The 17153-nt window shown below is 43.9% G+C and overlaps 1 protein-coding gene across 1 annotated transcript; it reads left to right on the plus strand.

Annotated features, from left to right (window-relative positions):
* The first annotated feature begins 13271 nt into the window (after nucleotides 1-13271).
* MARCKSL1 (MARCKS like 1) lies at nucleotides 13272-15488 on the plus strand. The gene is made up of 2 exons (XM_073615366.1): nucleotides 13272-13505; nucleotides 14343-15488. The coding sequence occupies exons 1-2, from the start codon at nucleotides 13440-13442 to the stop codon at nucleotides 14853-14855; spliced, it is 579 nt and encodes a 192-aa protein (XP_073471467.1). The 5' UTR covers nucleotides 13272-13439; the 3' UTR covers nucleotides 14856-15488.
* The last annotated feature ends 1665 nt before the right edge of the window (nucleotides 15489-17153 follow it).

The raw sequence follows: 17153 nt of genomic DNA on the forward strand, positions 1-17153 counted from the left end.
TTATACTTATAAACAGAGCGCACAAAAGAGTTCATCCAGAACTCTCATTTTTCCATGACCCCTTTCTCCCCCCATCTAACAGAACTACAGGGCCCTTGCTGTAGTGACTGCCCTATTCAAGACATATTCACCCCCTGGCAGAAAACTTTTGCATTTCAAGCATTCCGACAGAGGTCAGGGGCAGCTATAATATGACAAAGAGGTGCCAATGGAGTCTACTGGCCCTTTAACACTATTAGCCCAAGAATCCACATATATTTTTTTTTTTTTTTCCAAAAGGTCTAGACAATTACATTTGAATGAATCCTGCTGTTTAACCAGTATATAGCACAAAGGGGAATTAGAACAGTGTCCAGATATTTATCATGGCTGTGCAGACGTCAATATACATTACATTAAGGCCTTTTTTAATAATACTGCTGTAGCTTTCAATTAGCACCGTGCGTTTATTTAAACATCTCTCTCAGACGCATTGGAAAGTAAATGAGAATGTGACTGAAACAGACAAATAAAGACACAAACACACACACACACAGACACCAAAGCTCATTATGCAATTCTAAGCACCTTCCATTACACATGGTGATACGTTATACATCACCCACTGTTCTCTGGTGATGGGCAGCACTTTGAGTTCCCTTGCGTTAACAGTATCTACTAAATCATTTAAACAGCATCAACAAAAAGTCATTTAATTAAAGGTTCCTGATTTTACACACTGAATGGCTTATTTAGGGTAGCTTTCAATAAACCTTACACTGGGTGATATAGATAGGACAGGGCATCGCTGTGTTAGAGCAGTGCTGTAGTTGCCATGGTGACAGACATGTACCCTGCAGTGCAGAGCGACTGGCCTAGAAGAGGACATATGTATCGTAGCAATATATGGAGTGAGTGAAACAAAGCTCTGTGCTCTTCATTTAAATGAGACAAATATGTACAGCACACAGCAAATATGCTTCACAAGCCTGAGACCATAGCTCAAAAAAATCTGTTACAAATTAAAAGTACGCTTTTTTTATGTTGCCCAATAGGATTCAGACATTCATTCTTTGAATGATATCTTTCATTACAGGATACAATCCTATTGGCAGCTGTGAGACAACATATGACAGTAGACAAAAACTGATTTTTAATATGTTTGTACTTTCTAAGACACAGCAACATATCTAAAGGATGGCCAGCCTTGTTATAAGTAGAAATGGGATGTTGTCATTAACCTTCAGCTATGACACCATTATTGCAAATGCAAATCAAGAACCAGCGTACTGTACTACTAAAGGCTATTAATGACCCTGGGTTATAGTGGTGCTCATGTAAAGCTTTCACAAGGACAAAAATACTGTACTGAGTCCTCCATATTAAAGCGGAGTTCCGGCATTTTTTTTTTTTAAACATGCCCATGTTGTTTCCAGTTACACTAAAGAAAAAGTTGGCTCTTGCATCTACCTTGGTGGGGATCCACCTGACTGTTACACACCTAGAAGTACAAGGGACTAATGGAAAACATGATTGCAAATGGGTGACTGTAAAAAGTCCATAAAAGTCCGCAGTATGGCACTTGAGGGCAGCCCAGTGGAGATGAGAAGCAGTACTCTGAAAAGGCTGGGAAAAGAAGCACAAGGCACCACTCTAAGTGCAGTAAGTTGTGCCTGAAGAAGGAGCGCATGCTCCGAAAAACGCGTCACCTGTTTACTGACACACTGTCCAACCAGAAGTGACGTCATCCCATGTTGTTTCCAGTGAATCCTACATTAATCGGCATTAATATAACATGTCGGTTTAGCAAATAAATATTAATTTCAAAAATTGACTTTGCATCCCTCCTGAGCGCGCTTCATTGTGGGCAGCTGAAGCCCACTACTATCTAGTTCCAGGAACAGTGCTGCCCCTGATCTTGCATGCGCATAAACAAAGCGCTGCGGCAGGTTGACAGAACGGCGGAGTAGCATTGACTCTCTGGGGTTGATGATACTCATATCCCATAAGCCAATGCGCAGCCAGACGTGACGTACCTCGCCGCGGCGAGGTACACAGGAAGACGAAGATAATGGTACTAAAAACAAGGTAAATAGAATGAAAAAAACTGTCAATGCGTTTTTAGCCTGCCAAAAAGATGCGCGTGTGGCAAAGCTTGTAATGATGTGGGTGGAACTCTGCTTTAACTATTTTAGAGCAGAGGTAGCTGGAACCCAATCCCACTATTATGGCCCTAGGACAGGCCCTGTGTCCATGCTAGCTATCTCAATGATACAATAATTGGCTGTTTTTATACAGCAGAACACCATTTAATATTCACAATGGTCTTTTCATACTAATATGACAGGTTGCTATGGCAGGAGAAAAGTAAAGTAAAAATACTGGTTTCCTTTTCTCCAAATAATAAAGCCAATGCATTCCCAAGTGCTGGATTTTGTTTCTATTTCATTTAATACCATTATCTTCACAATACTGTCTGTATTTAGTATACTTCATTTAATCACAGCCCCTTGATGAATTAAAAAAAACAGGCTGATATGAAACAATCTTCCTTTCTGCCTTGTGAAAATGAAAGGCCTGTGCAGCTGTCTATCTGCTTTGCTTCTTGTTGGTGTGCAGAGGCTTAATCTCCTAATAATTAAAAAAATCTACAAATTGTGCCTGCCTTAAAATGGCCGCACAATACCTGATGAGTGACAACAATACATCAGACTTTTATTTTATTCATTCTTTATTTTTAAGATCAGTTTTACATAAAATGGGACAGATGAAGGAAGTATAGAGAAAAACAAAACATACAACATAGTCCGGCAAATACATAGAACACACTATGGGGGTTGTTTTCCTAAAACTAGAGAGCAAAATCTTGTGCAGCTGTGCATTATAACCATACAGCTTCCATGTATGAGTCCTCATTCACACTGAACATGGCTTTGAAATCGTGCGAGTTCATCAGTCTGACTTCGGGGGGCGACTTGAAAGACATCTGTGTGGGTTCATGCACAGATGTCTATTGAATTGCCCCCCCCCCCCCCCCCCAAGTTGCCAAAAGTAGTGCAGGAACTACTTTTGGAAATCAGTGCGGTGCCGCAAAGTCGGTGTCGCACCGATTGGGGCGCTCCTACTGCCGGCAATAGGCTCCGATTTTACATGCGATTTGACCTGTCAAAACGCATGTCAAATTGCAGCAATGTGAACGGGGCTTATTGTCAAAGCTTCATTGAACAAGCTGAAGTTAGAAGCTGATTGGCTACCATGCACAGCTGCACCAGATTTTGCAATCTCCAGTTGTAGTAAATAAACGAGAAATTTTAAAAGATGGGTTTTCATATAACAAGTAGGAGCGGCATGAAATTATCACCGTACTCTCACAAAACTTACTATGGAAAAGATCCAAAGGGAGATTTTTTCCTAAAATACACCAGAATTTAAGTCCTCCTTCGCACAGCCATTTAGCCACAGACATGGATTCCAGCTGCAAGAATCAGCGGCTGCTCAGCCTATACAAAGTATTGACAGGCTGACAGCAGCCATCGCTGTCATCAGCAGTTACTTGCAATTAGGGACTGGTTTATGAGCCTGGACACATCACGCTGCGTCTTGGCTTGGACAACTGTCCCTAACTGCAGGTAAGCAATTTGTGCGCAGCTGTATTCGAACAGCAACGGCTGCTGTCAGTCTATACCTGTTATTCCAGATGCAAGAATTAGCTGATTTTTGCTGCTGGAATCCAGCCTATGCAGCTAAATGGCCGTGTCAAGGAGGCCTAACACCTAAACACAGTATGCAGAACGTGCAGATAGTGTAGACCGTGCATTTGTTTTGTCTTTTTGTATTATGGATACTACATGCGTTTGTTTAGGTTTTTTATATTACAGATATTACATTTTTGCATTAGCTTACATTCTACACCATCTGTGTACAGAACGCCTCCAGGTAGCCATATTGCACTGCATTTTACAGAAAATTACAGCGCCTTCAGATTGAAAAGGAAAGGTAATATTTAATAACATGTACTTACAATATGACTTGAGTCGCAGTTGTATAAGCTATAATATTTTTTTTTGTAGCACCCTCTAGTGTGCTAGTGTATATAGTTGTAGTGTACAAAAATTTGGCCTGGCTGAGAGCCAGGCCTGGGTTAAATCTGGGTCAGGGCTGAGTGACTTAGGCTGGGCTCACATTGTAGCATGCAGCGGCTCCCAGCAGGGGTCCGGTGCGTCGCTATTCACTGTTCCAGATCCAATTTCAGCCTGAATTTTAGGCTGAATTCGGACCTGAAACGGACCAAAAGACGTACAGGGCTCCTGTGCAATTCACACTGGAGCTGCTGGGGAGATGTGTGAACCGGCTCCATAGAGAGCAGGACACGATCTCCTGCTGTGCGAATTAGATGCGGGGAAACCCGCACCCAATTCCCAATAGTGTGAACCCAGCCTCAGGGAGGCTGGATGACTCAGCAAGCAGCATCTCTGGTGACTCCCCCTGCTTTCTGGAACCTTGGAGATGCTTCCAGAAGTAGAGGGTGGAGAGGAGGAGCTGCTTGGAGTATTAATGAGGGCCCCAGCCAACCCCCAACAAAATGTGCTGGCAGGGGGGCAGGCCACCTCATAAATACTCATGAGTCATGCCAGCAGGGGCAATCGGGTAGAAGATGGAGAAGGAGTGCTGAGGAGGCTGGCAGTGGCCCTTGGGTGTGTCCCCTGGTCTGCGGGGGGCTCAGGTGCTGGAGGAACCCTCTATGACACACAGAGGAATCCTTCCTGGAGGTACGAGAGGAAGGAGAGGACAGCAGGAGCAGGTCTGCATGTCCAGGAGTTCTCCTGAGAAGTCAGCTGGGTGGGCTATGAAGTCTGAGAGGACTGTGGTGTCAGCCTGGGATGACTGTGGAGAAGTAGCCAAGAGGGCTAGCAAAAGGGGCAGCTGCCGCCAGGCGTGCTGACAGTGCGTGAAGTGGTGGTGCTGGGATCAGTAGCCTCAGGGATGTAAGCTGGACACTGATTTTTGCTAAACACCTAAAGGGGCCTTAGGTTCCTGCCTATAACAGGCTTTTGTTCAAAAATCTGTGTCAGATCATTTTTTTACCAGTTCTGCAAGCAAGTGTGCTGGAGGAAGCAGAGGAGTGTATATAGACTGTATATAGGAAAAGTTGTCCCTGAAATTGTTCTGAAGTCAAGTGGGCATCCCATAATACCCCTACTCCCAATCCAAGTTTTAATCCCCTCAATAAATAACAAAACAAAGTGCTGGACTGTTTTCTGACTCTGGGAGACTGTGAAAATTCAGTGTGCCTGGCTGTGCAGGGTGGGGGATCCCATTTCACCTGTGGCTTATTGAGGGGTGCTTTACATTTGTTTTGCTATTTGTTTTCCCCACCAAAGTGGAGTTCCCCTTTAACCTTTCACAATGTTACCTCCAACATTACAAATCTTTACTTTTGGAGTTCAAGTCCACTTTGAAATTCCTCAGATTATTATTCATTTTAATGCTCCTCCTTTAAAAATTATGTATTGCCTAGCTGTCTTTGGCTTATATTATTTTACCAACTGACTATGAACAGGCATGCAGCTGGTGAAGTCACAGAACTCCTGACCTGCACCTTTGCTACAAATCTGTGACTCCGAATTTATTTAAGCCAGAGGGTCAGCGTGACACCCAGGCAATAACGATTTTGGAAAGGAGGAATCAGCAATAAAAGCCTTCATATTTATCTTGGCATGTGCTTCCATTGCAATTCAAGCCTTAGAGGCTAACACAAGACCCATTAACCAGAGAAGTACCACATCTATCATGTATGCGGGCATATTAGTGATGATGAAGGAAATGGAGATGAAATTCATATAATGCCATGGAAAGACACCATATTTCATACTGTACTCACATTTACTTTGCTGCTGAGTGCAGACTGATTACTACTTTATCAGCTATTTCATACAAGGGAGAGGCAATATATAATGGACTGACTGGACAGGAAGTCAGATATATAACTATATGTGATAGCATATCTGAGCTAACAACCACAGACTCACTCTAATCACCGTCTGAATGTTCTATAGATCTATAACTTCTGCATAGCTAGCCATACAGAATATATAATCATTATGGACTTTGGAAGGGACAGGCCACCCAAAAGTTCCTCCAGAGATTGCTGGGAGTTCCTTGAGCAAGTAGCAATTTCTGCCTCTCATATAAGTTCCCACTGACACCAATGATATTTCTAAATATATGTAAAGAGGGAGATTCTTCAAAATGACCACAAATGTGAGGGGAATTCTTCCCACTGACCATCACAGTGGCATACAGTGAGCTGTAGGTATAATACGTAATAGCAGACCAGAAATGTATTTTAAGGGTTGCACTATGTAAAATGTTTGGGAACAGCTGGTCTAGAAGTGGAGCAACAAAGCTCAAAATGTACATGTTGTTGTTAGTTATAGCTGGAATTTATTAAGCCCATGGCTTCCTACATATCTTGGATATTCCGTTATTATGAACCTCCCCGTCATAATTCCCAAATTTGTTCCTGTCTACCTGGCAATTTTGGATGTTGCTGCCCACTTTTGAGCGTCCCAGTGTTTCAAGCATCACATTCTACATTATAAAGTCTAAGATACAAAATGGAGAGAAGAATCCCCAAATAGTGACCACAGCAGGTGTTCAGGTTTCAGAGATCAAGTGCAGAAATCTTACCAGTAGGGTCCCTAAGACATATAAGAAACTTTTAGGAATCAGGTGGGTTACCTCTCCAACATCTACCGAACAGTAAAATATCAGTTTTGGGGTGGCCTATATAATATAAGGCCACAACTAACGAATAAGGTAAGGGAGCTGTTTTACTTGGGCTCCCTGCCTTGTTAAAGCACAAACAGAGGGAAAATGAAACTTTTTACTTCAGGTATGTTGTGTGACAGACCCTAACTCAGCGATTTCAGATGCAGCTGAAATCTACTGCAATCCGATGTGAGTTCCTACAAATCTAACATGCATTTTTAACAGGTGGGAAGAACAATATGTAATTTATGGACTCTATGGACTTCTGTATTATCTAACCCATTTGCTCACCTACTATTCAATAATGTGTGTATTTGCTGGAAAGAACGATTGACCTGTCTTTGTGGAAAAACATCACTCTTGGAATATTGATATTGGTTGAAGATTCTGCTAAGCTGGAAACTTTCTGTAGAACCAATCCATCTGATCCTTTGTGATGGAAACAGCGGTCTCCTAATGCAATTATTTGTTTGCTATACGCAGAAATGCATCTTTATTAATCAATGGTGTACTGAAGTCTGTACACTATTTCCTCACACGCAACATTTGGAAACCTGTTCATTAGCCTGTCTTGCCACTTTTATAAAGAACCTAACAGCTGGTATACTGGATAAAAAGGTGAACACAGAACAAATTGCCATAATTTCAGGCAGAGGCGGAGCATCACAAGTAATTACATATACCACTATCATGATACTGTGCTTACCAGGCAAACTTTATTCATCGCAAAGCCCATGTACACTTTAGAAATGTTATAACTGTAATGAAATAAAAATCTTTTCCAGCACACAAGCTGTTGCTTTATATCAGGGGTCTCCAAACTGCGGCCCGAGGGCCAGATGTGGCCCTTTGCTAGCCTTTATTTGGCCCTTGGGGCACTATTTCTCCCACTGACACCAGCAATGGGGAACTATGTCTTCCACTGATACCAATGATGGGATACTATTCCTCCTACTAATACCAATAATGGGGCATTACTCCTCCTACTGACCACCAACCCATAGGCCATATTTATTCTCACTGATGTTGGGCTTGGGACATTTTTTACCCCCGCTGGCCACAATCCGGCCCTCCTAAAGTCTGAAGGACAGTAGACTGGCCCTTTATTTGAAAAGTTTGGAGACTCCTGCTTAATATGAATAAAGGACAAGGTGGTTACTATACCAAGGTGTGCTGGTGAAGATTGGTATTTTCTTTTACTTAAAGTGGAGGGCCACCCTGAAAAAAAAAATTACCAAAAATCCTAAAGAAAATAAAAAAGAAAACATTCGAAAAAAAAAAAAATTTTAAACTTACCTAAACCCTTGTTGCTAGGCAGTGTTCCTAATCTGCCTCTTCCGCGGTGTGTACTGTGTTCCCAGAAAACTACGGGGCCATTCACAGAACCGAGCACCACGCCGCTCGTGCGTGCGCAGTAGGAAACTGGCATGGCTGGCGGGATGGCGGTGCCGAGACCCGAGAGCCAAGGGACGGGTCAGCCTCGGGCGGCCGACATCGCGGGCACCCAGGACAGGTAAGTACTTATTTAAAGTCAGCAGCTACAGTGTTAGTAGCTGCTGACTTTTTTTTTTTTTTAAGACGGAATCACGCTTTAAGTTTATTAAAGTTTTGACAAAGAAAATAGTACACAGACAGTGTAGATGAAGAAAATTTTCTGATAAACAATGCACAAACTTTCCTCCCATATTGAAAGGCATTAGAGACAACATCCATACAATAAGGTACGACAGAGGTAATGAATTTGCTAAAGACCCTTACATAAAGAGTAGAAGATGTGAAAGATGTATTTACTTACCTATTATCAGGCTGCTCTGGTCTGGTCATGTGATCTCCCCTGTGTCAGCTAGCAGCAGTTGCAGGGAAGAAGAGAGAGTGCTTGACAACACCTGGTAAAACCAAGAACAGTGATGTCGCCCATAGGCCTCAATGGTCAACCTGTTGTCGGCTCCCCCTCCTCTCCCCTGCAGCCTCTGCTGACTTACACAGGGTAGCCGGATCATGTGACTGGATTGGAGTGGCATGAACATTGGTAATTATATACATCTTACACAGGTTAGTCAGCATTGGCAACTTGAAACATAACCTCCTGCGCTCAGGTGTGGAGCTTAGGGGTATAATGGAATCTCCTCTCGGCTTGATTTTGCAAGTACAGAGCACACACGTCTTGATTCCCTCTTAAGACTGTTGGTATCCTTGCACAAACTACAAAACAACAAGAAAGAGGGTGCACCGACCTAGTGTATTATCATAACTAAATCTTTATTAACCACTTCCCGCCCATCATATTGACAATTTACGGGCACAAGGTGGCTTTCTCGTTCTGGGACGACATCATATGCTGTGTCCCTGGGGAAGGGCGCATCACCAATCTAGGTAAAGAGCCGATGATGAGGCTCTTTACCCATGTGACCAGCTGTGTCCAATACCAGCTGATCACATGTAAACAAGGCCATTTTTCCTGACAGCGTGTGAGGAGAGGAGAGCTGATCAGCGGCATTTCCTCACAGGGGAGATCTGCACAGATAATCAGGTGCCCAACAGTGATGCCAGTCAGTACCCAGCAGTGATGCCTATCAGTACCCATCAGTAATGGCAATCAGTGCCCATCAGTGATGCCAGTCAGTGCTGCCTTTCAGTGCCTGCTCATTAGTGCCGCCCATCAGTGCCACCAATCAGTCCCTCCTATCAGTGCCCCCTTTTATTGCCCATCAGTGCCACCTATCAGTGTTCATCAGTGCTGCATATGAGTTCCTCACTGCTCATCAGTGCTGCATATGAGGGCCTCCTCATCAGTGCCGCCTCATCAGTACCCATCAGTGCCGCCTCATCAATGCTCATCAGTGCTCATCAGTGCAGCCTCATCAGCGCACATTAGTGAGAGAGAAAAATTACTGTATTTACAAAAATACAGAAACTAAGAAAAACGTTTTTATTTTTTCAAAATTTTTGGTCTTTTTTTTCGTTTTTTTTTTTGCAAGAAAGAAAGCTCTATCTGCCTAAAAAAAAAAAACAATAAAAATGTTGTTTGGGTACAGCTCTCCATGACTGTGCAATTGCCATTAAAGTGCGACAGTACTGAAAGCTGAAAATTGGCCTGGGCAGGAAGGGGGTGAAAGTGCCCAGTATTGAAGCGGTTAGGAAAGTAAAACAACAAGTGGGTACTCACAAACAAGTGTTCATGTCTAGAGACACAGACGAGACTGCCTCCAATCCACCATACTCAGCTGATGGCATGGAGCAGGGACCTTGCATTTCAGGAGGCACGGCAGCCCATTCAAATTAATGGACAGCCCTCGCACAAAACGTATCAGTGTGAACCTAGCCTAAAGAACCCTAAGGTTGCTTTTATACTGAAGTGCTGTTAAAACAACGAGAAAATACCCATTTTGCGGCGCTTTTAAGGCGGTTTGTAAATGAATGGGCAGGCACGTTTTTGGGAGCAATATTTAGACTTCTTTCACAATGAGGCAGTTTTCAGGCATTTTAGTACTAGAAATAGCACCTGTAAAGTGCATGAAAACTACCTCCCATTCACTTCAATGTGTGCTTTCACACTCGGCAGTGCGTTTGTGGGACGTTAGGAAAAGTCCTGCAAGCAGCATCTTTGGGGCTTTGAAATTAATGGACAGTGCTTCCAAAGCACCTTAAAAGGGGTCTTTATTCGTTTTTTTAAAGGTCCCGTTGTCACAGGACCTAAAAAGAACGGCCTGCTAGCGCACGAAAGGCGCCACTAAAGCACCACAAAAAAGACCAGTGCTGTTTTAGCGGCGCTTCAGTGTGAAAGTAGTCTTATAGTGCTCCCAAGCCACCCCAAAGATACTGCTTGCAGGACTTTTCCTAGCGTCCCGCAAGCACACCGCCCCAGTGTGGAAGCACACATTAAAGTGAATGGGAGAGGCAGTTTTCAGGCGCTATTTCTAGAACTAAAACACCTGAAAACTGCCTCAGTGTGAAAGGGGTCTTACACAGTTTAGGATTGAACCGCTTTTTGGCCAATGTCACTGTGTGGCCGCCTGTCTTCTTTAGAGATCTAAGATTAAATAGTTTTCTCCCTATTCTAGATTGAATCACCATTTGGATATTTGTATATTGTGATCATATTCTCTTTTAAGCAGTGGCAGTCCATAAGGGGAGCAGGGGCGCCGCCCCCTCTAATCCATGCGCGAGCCCCTAATCTACATGCAGGGTGCTGGACGCATGGATTTTTTTTTTTTTTTTAGAAGCACGTGATTAGAGCCTGAGGCTGTAATTGGCTTCAAAAATGGGTGGGCTTGGGGAACAGAGCACACCCAGTTGTGTGACAATAGCAAATAAATTTTGTCTTCTTGATTCTCCTCCCAATCAAGAAGCAGGTCCAGCTGCAGGGGGATCGTATGGGGATTTTAAAGTGGTAACAATTCCCTCTTTATAACTTGTACCTACAGGTAAGCCTATAATAAAGCTTACCTGTAGGTACAATGAATATCTCCTAAACACGTACCATATATGTAGAGATCAGTGATATTACCGGTGCATGTGCACTGCATTCTGAATGGATGGCATACTGGAGTATGCCGTCCAATGAGAGTGCTGTGCTGTGACTCCCACGCGCATGTGTGGGAGTGGGGTCATCGTAGCCCAACCATTCAAAGAAGGGCCAAATCCCGCAAACCCAAAAGGAAGACTGGGTAAAGATGGAAGATGGAAAAAAACTGTAGCTGCTAATTTTTAATAAACAGACATTCTCCTGTCAAAAGATCCAGCGATGTTCTCACCAGAGCCGTTCCTTACATCAATCCTCTGTCCCCGGCGCTGGCATCTCAACTGTGGGCAGCTGTCACAGTTGCACATCGTGAATGGTCCCGCAGTCTTCTGGAGTCTGTGACGCGTCCCAGAAGACTGCGGGGGGGATTTCCGCTAGGATCGCCTAGGCGATCTGAGTGGAAGAGGGAGATACCAGGTACCCGTGCACCCCCCAACCCCCCCCCCCCAAAAAAAGTGCAAGTTTTGTGAAAAGGAGGGGGGAGGACTAAAGCAGTACTTCCCCTTTTTGGTGTAGCTCCACTTTTAACTGCCCAGGAGCCCAATTTTATTTTGTTTGGACTTTACTACAGCTTTAACTGCAGATGTTACTCATAACCCAAGTCCTCCAGACCCCTCGTTAGCTTTGTTGCCCTTCTATGGACTCCCTCGATTTCAATTACGTCCTTCCCAAGGACTGGTGACCAAAACTAGATGGCATACTCAAGATGTGGCAGAACCAGAGTTCGGATGGGCTCTGGTATTTGCCTATCTTTGGTGAACAATGGATTCTCACCTTAAAATTGGTTGCCAGGGTGGTCCTGTTGACATATGATTATTATTGACCTGATGAATATCAGGATCTTAACATAGTTATATATGTGAACTTATGCTGGTGACTGACAGTTATGCCTCGTACACAAAATGAGATTATTAAACGAACGAGCGTCGTTTTTTTTTTGCATATCGAAAATGAAGAGGTTACTTCAGAAGGCTGGGTTCTCACTGCGGCTCACAGCAGTAGTCCGGTGCGTCTCCATTCACTGTTTCAGGTCCGATTTCAGCCCAAATTTTTGGCTGAATTCGCACCGGAACCACTCCAGAGATATGTGAACCGGCTCCATAGAGAGCCTTTCGCAATAGCCTGCTATGCAAATTGGATGCGGAGAGACCTGCATCCAATTCGCAATAGTGTGAACCCAGCCGTATAGTATTTTCAGACAAATACTGTACCGATTAAATGAAAATCGTACGGTATCATAGGAGAAACATTTTTGTGTTTGTCCCCATGGATAATTTTAGATAAACTGTGGTGATCAGCTCTCGTAAGCTGTATACTAACGATCAGATTATCACACAATCGATTCAAAAGCAGTATTTTTCGTGCGATTCTCAGATCGCGTGTGCGAGCCTCAATGAACATCAGTGGTATATACTGTATATAACTTGTGAAGTAAATGTTGAAGGCTGAGTCTGTCCCACAGAAAGAAGGAACACACAGGAAATGTCCCGTCTTAGGAATGCATATCCCGTATCTTCCCAAGTTAACCCTACAAATGCTGGCGGAAGCATATCTGACGCCCACTAAACACTCTCTTCTCACAAATCGTCCTACAGCCCCCCCAAACTTTACACACACCATGCACACACGACCACTGCTGTCCAGCACCCCATTCCTTTCATGTTACTTTTCCTCACAACTTTGCGAACGTTTTCTGTCACGTCCTCTCACCACATGTGTGTGACTTAGCGTTCTAATTCATTGTTTTATGTTGTAGTGAGTGAATTCAGTCATGGCCCCTACATACACAGCACCCCCAGCTGCTCTCTATAGCCCCTCTCCTCAGCCATGTCCATCCACACTCTGTAACCCAAAGCACGCTAGCACAGCCCTAAGCGCTGTATCCAGCGCAACAGGAACACCACGCCCCTACCCCCCTTTGCTGGCCCCATTGGCTGAGCCGTGCCTCTCATCGGTCAGTTCTCCTGTCTGATTGGCTGCCTCCTTGCCCGACACAGCTATATAAAAAGAGGAGGGGAGGGTAAAAGAGCGCAAAGCGAGATATCGGTGCAGCGGTGGAGTGGTGCAGATAGCTCTGGGAGCTGAGGCTGCGGGTGGAAAGATTTCGCTTTTATTTTATTTTTTTTTCTTCCTCTGGATACAGTTTTAGCGAACTTGCTTGTCAATCATGGGCGGCGTCGAGTCCAAGACCCAGAACGCAGAGACCGCTACAGCGAGCAAAGCAGCAGAACAGGTAAATTCCTGACCGATACCGATCTACAAGTGGATGTCTTGCCTGTCTTTTGGGCGCGTCCACTGTCTGTAGACGTAAGGGGGGGCTTTGTCGCCTTGTTTTGGGGCAGTACGTGACCTGTTACGTGCCGTCTGATCGTTTATATGGAGCGATCTTCCATTCTATATAGAATGAATAGAGGCGATCTGGTATGGGGAGGGTGATCGCTGATTGGGAGGGGGTGTCTTCTTGTGACTGATAAGCTGTATAGGCGGATGGGTGTGAAGTGCAGGGGGTCTTGATGATCTAGTCTGATGGAGGGGTGTGGAGTGTAAGGAGGGGTCTTCTTGTGACTGATGAGATGTGTGTGTGGGGGGGGGGGTCTTCTCCTCTTGTGACTGATGAGATGTTGGGGGGTTTGTGGCAGATCTACCTTACTGATGGGCTGTAGTTTGAGAAATATGGGGGGGGGTCTTTATGATCTGTAGTCTGATAGAGGGGTGTGGAGTGTAAGGGGGGGGGGGGGTGTCTTGTGACTGATGTGCCATACTGATGAGCTGTATAGTCTGATGGAGGGGTGTGGTTAGCTATCAGCTGTTTAGATCGGATACCTGAGAGAATGATTAAAGGGACTTTTTTTTTCTGGGAATCTTTTGGACTTTAAAAAAAAAAAAGAATGAGGTCACTAAAGATCCCTTTTGATTACCTCTTTCTGTAAAAATCAGACTGCCAGAAGCAAGGATGGTTGGGGTAGATTAGAAGGAAAAAAAATCTACCAAAGAAAAATCCCCATAATTAAACGAAATTTTTTTTTTTTTTTAAATCCCCTAATAAAACCAATGTTTGTTCTTTGTACAGGAAAATGGGCATGTGAAGACAAACGGGGATGCTGTGCAGAAGCTGAACGGGGATGCCGCTGCTGAATCCAATGGCTCTGCGGAGCCAGTTGCCGAGGAGGCGGGATCTGGGGAGACGATTGAACAAGCCCCACCTGCCAATGGAGATGCCAAGCCAGAGGAGCCCCCAGGAAAGCAGGGGAAGAAAAAGAAGTTCTTTAAGAAGCCGTTCAAGCTGCCATTCCGCAAAAACAAAAAGGAGGCTGCAGATGCTGCTGCAGAGGAGAGCCCAGCTGGAGAGGAGGCTGCTTCCCCCAAGGAAGAAAATGTTGCTAAGGCAGAGGAACCTCAAAGTGAAAATGTAGCAGAGCCCACCAGTGCCCCTGAGGATGCCAGTACCGTCTCTACGGTTCCCCCAGAAGAAGCTCCTGCCACCCAGCCTGAGCCTGCTGCTGCCCCAGCTGCTACCCCAGCTGAGCAGAGTGAACCTCAGCCCAGTAAGGAGCCAGCTGCCGAGCCACCTAAGGAGGAGTAGCAGGGGGAACCCTACATCAGAGACTACATTGAGCCCTTTTTACACCTGTCATTCACCACAGCCCTGGGTACTGTATCTAACCTATGCAGGGTGTGAACAGACCTTTATGTGCCAAAAGTTTCTGGTCCCCCTTCCGTGAAAATCTTCACTACCCTAATTATGTCTTATGTTGAAGCTAAAACACGTGTACTGGTGAGGTTTAGGACTGATCGGTAAAGGTGTGAACTCTTATCATCCAGACTGAAACTCATGATCTGTTCCATCGACAATCGTAGCTTTTGAGGACAACACTAGTTGGAATTTGAGGTGGATGCAAAGGGGCTGCTTTACCAGAAGTGGACTTTATTCCAAAATCTAAGCAGTGACCCTGAAACCAGTTATTCAGAGGTGGCTGAGCGTGGTAAACTTTCCCTTCTCAGGGTGTGAGCTGTGAATTCACCATGCTACAACCTACTAAAGTTCTTCTGGTGTGTGTGCGTGTGTGAAATGAGAATGTTTTTCTGTAAATACTTTTTTTTTTTTTTTTTTTTTTTTTTATTTGGTCTGGTTCTGTGGTGACTTTTCTAACTTCTTTAAGTTTGTTATTTTTTTCCATTGTGATATTTTAAATAAATTTTAATCCCTTTACTCCAAGATGTCTAAAGTTATTTTGTGGCACAACAGTCTATTTGTATTGCTCCATTTGTTCATGCATTGCCCCCCCCAACAGCAGGGATTTAGGTATGGTAAAATAATGAAAGGTGTTTTTAATAGTCTTTCCTCCTTACTGCAGGGAAGACTTTAGGGGAAAGGCTGGGTTTGCACTAATGCAAAGTCAGACATTGCACGTGTTTCACATAGCATTGCTGTGCAGATCACGTGCAATGCAAATACAGCCATACAGATTGTATGGCTAAATTTTAATTGCATTCGGACCAAAATGTTGCATGACTCCCCCCACCCATGCAATCTGATTCCTGCACTGTGAACTGATCTGGGGGTATCATTAACTTTGCATTGACACCCACAGCGCTTTGCATAGGGCAGTGTGAACTGCCTGTGAGACATGTGATGCAGGAACCCTCACTGCTTTCCCTCATTGCATTTGTGTGAACCCAGCCTAAAGATCAAAGCCAGATTTAATTTGTCCTCCAAGCATAAGACAGCTTAATTAATGTCACTATTGTATTAAGTACTTTTACAAGAGGGTGGGATATTTTTGTATCAAACACCTAGGTTGTGATTTCATGGTACCTCTGCATAAAAATAACTTCCATTGTGTTGTTAAGGCTGGCCATACAGTGGAAATTTATTTCCTGGAACCATGGGTTGCAGAAAATTTGCATGGTTCCCCCATCAATACAGACAGTGCTGACAGGGGAATTGGAAAATATTTTTTTTCCTGGCGAAGGCAGCCATCCCTGCTGGGAGAACACAGCAATTATCACTAGCAGCCCATAGTGAGAATCTGGCAGGCAGATTTTATCAAAAATGATCAATTTGGTACATTGAGCCTGCCCATTAACACATAAAATCTTGGCCCGTTCCTGCTGAGATTTGAACCATGTATGGCCAGCCTAATCCACTTTTTCCTAATGGTATTGGTCAAGTCCTTCCATGTAGTATTTGTGTAGGTTGGGAATGGGCTGAATAAACCAGGCTACATTTTCAGATTATGTGTAACCATGCTGAACACCAATGGGGTCACTTACTATATTACTTCCAACAATGCATTAAGTAGGCCTAGCAAACAAATTAGATATAAATCAAAGGTATTAACACATATTACATAGTTCTAACTATGGAGGAGGTTTTACAGTTAGACTTGTACATGTGACTAACTTCAGTTTTGATCTACTCTGCATGAACTAAGCAGTAAGTGCTTTATTTTCTTGTATCCAACACCTTCATAACTTACTAGTGTAGATTTTTAACTGGATTTTTCAACAAATGTAATGGTCAAAGGCTAGTGTTGGTGATAGTCAAAATCTATAGGAAATGACTTTTGCTAAGTTTTTCTTATATTCTATAAGTGGGTATATCAGCCCTGAGGTCAGTTATTCCCACTACAAGTCTCAGCTGCTTCTGTGATTTAAGATGAATTTATTTTATAACCCGAGAGGAATGGCCTATTATCCAACCTAGAAACTGATTGGTATTTGAAGACACAAGCTCTAGTGCTGTCATCCTATACTGACTGGTTGGACCACACATACAAGTTGGAAGCTGAATGCCCTTGGCTACATACTTGCTCTGTGCCAATAACGTATTAGAAAAGTTGGGCTGTTAACGAAAACCCTGGAGCCTGCAACTTTTAAA

The sequence above is a fragment of the Aquarana catesbeiana genome, linkage group LG02 (genome assembly GCF_042186555.1).
Source record: "Aquarana catesbeiana isolate 2022-GZ linkage group LG02, ASM4218655v1, whole genome shotgun sequence".
NCBI classification, from domain to species: domain Eukaryota; kingdom Metazoa; phylum Chordata; class Amphibia; order Anura; family Ranidae; genus Aquarana; species Aquarana catesbeiana.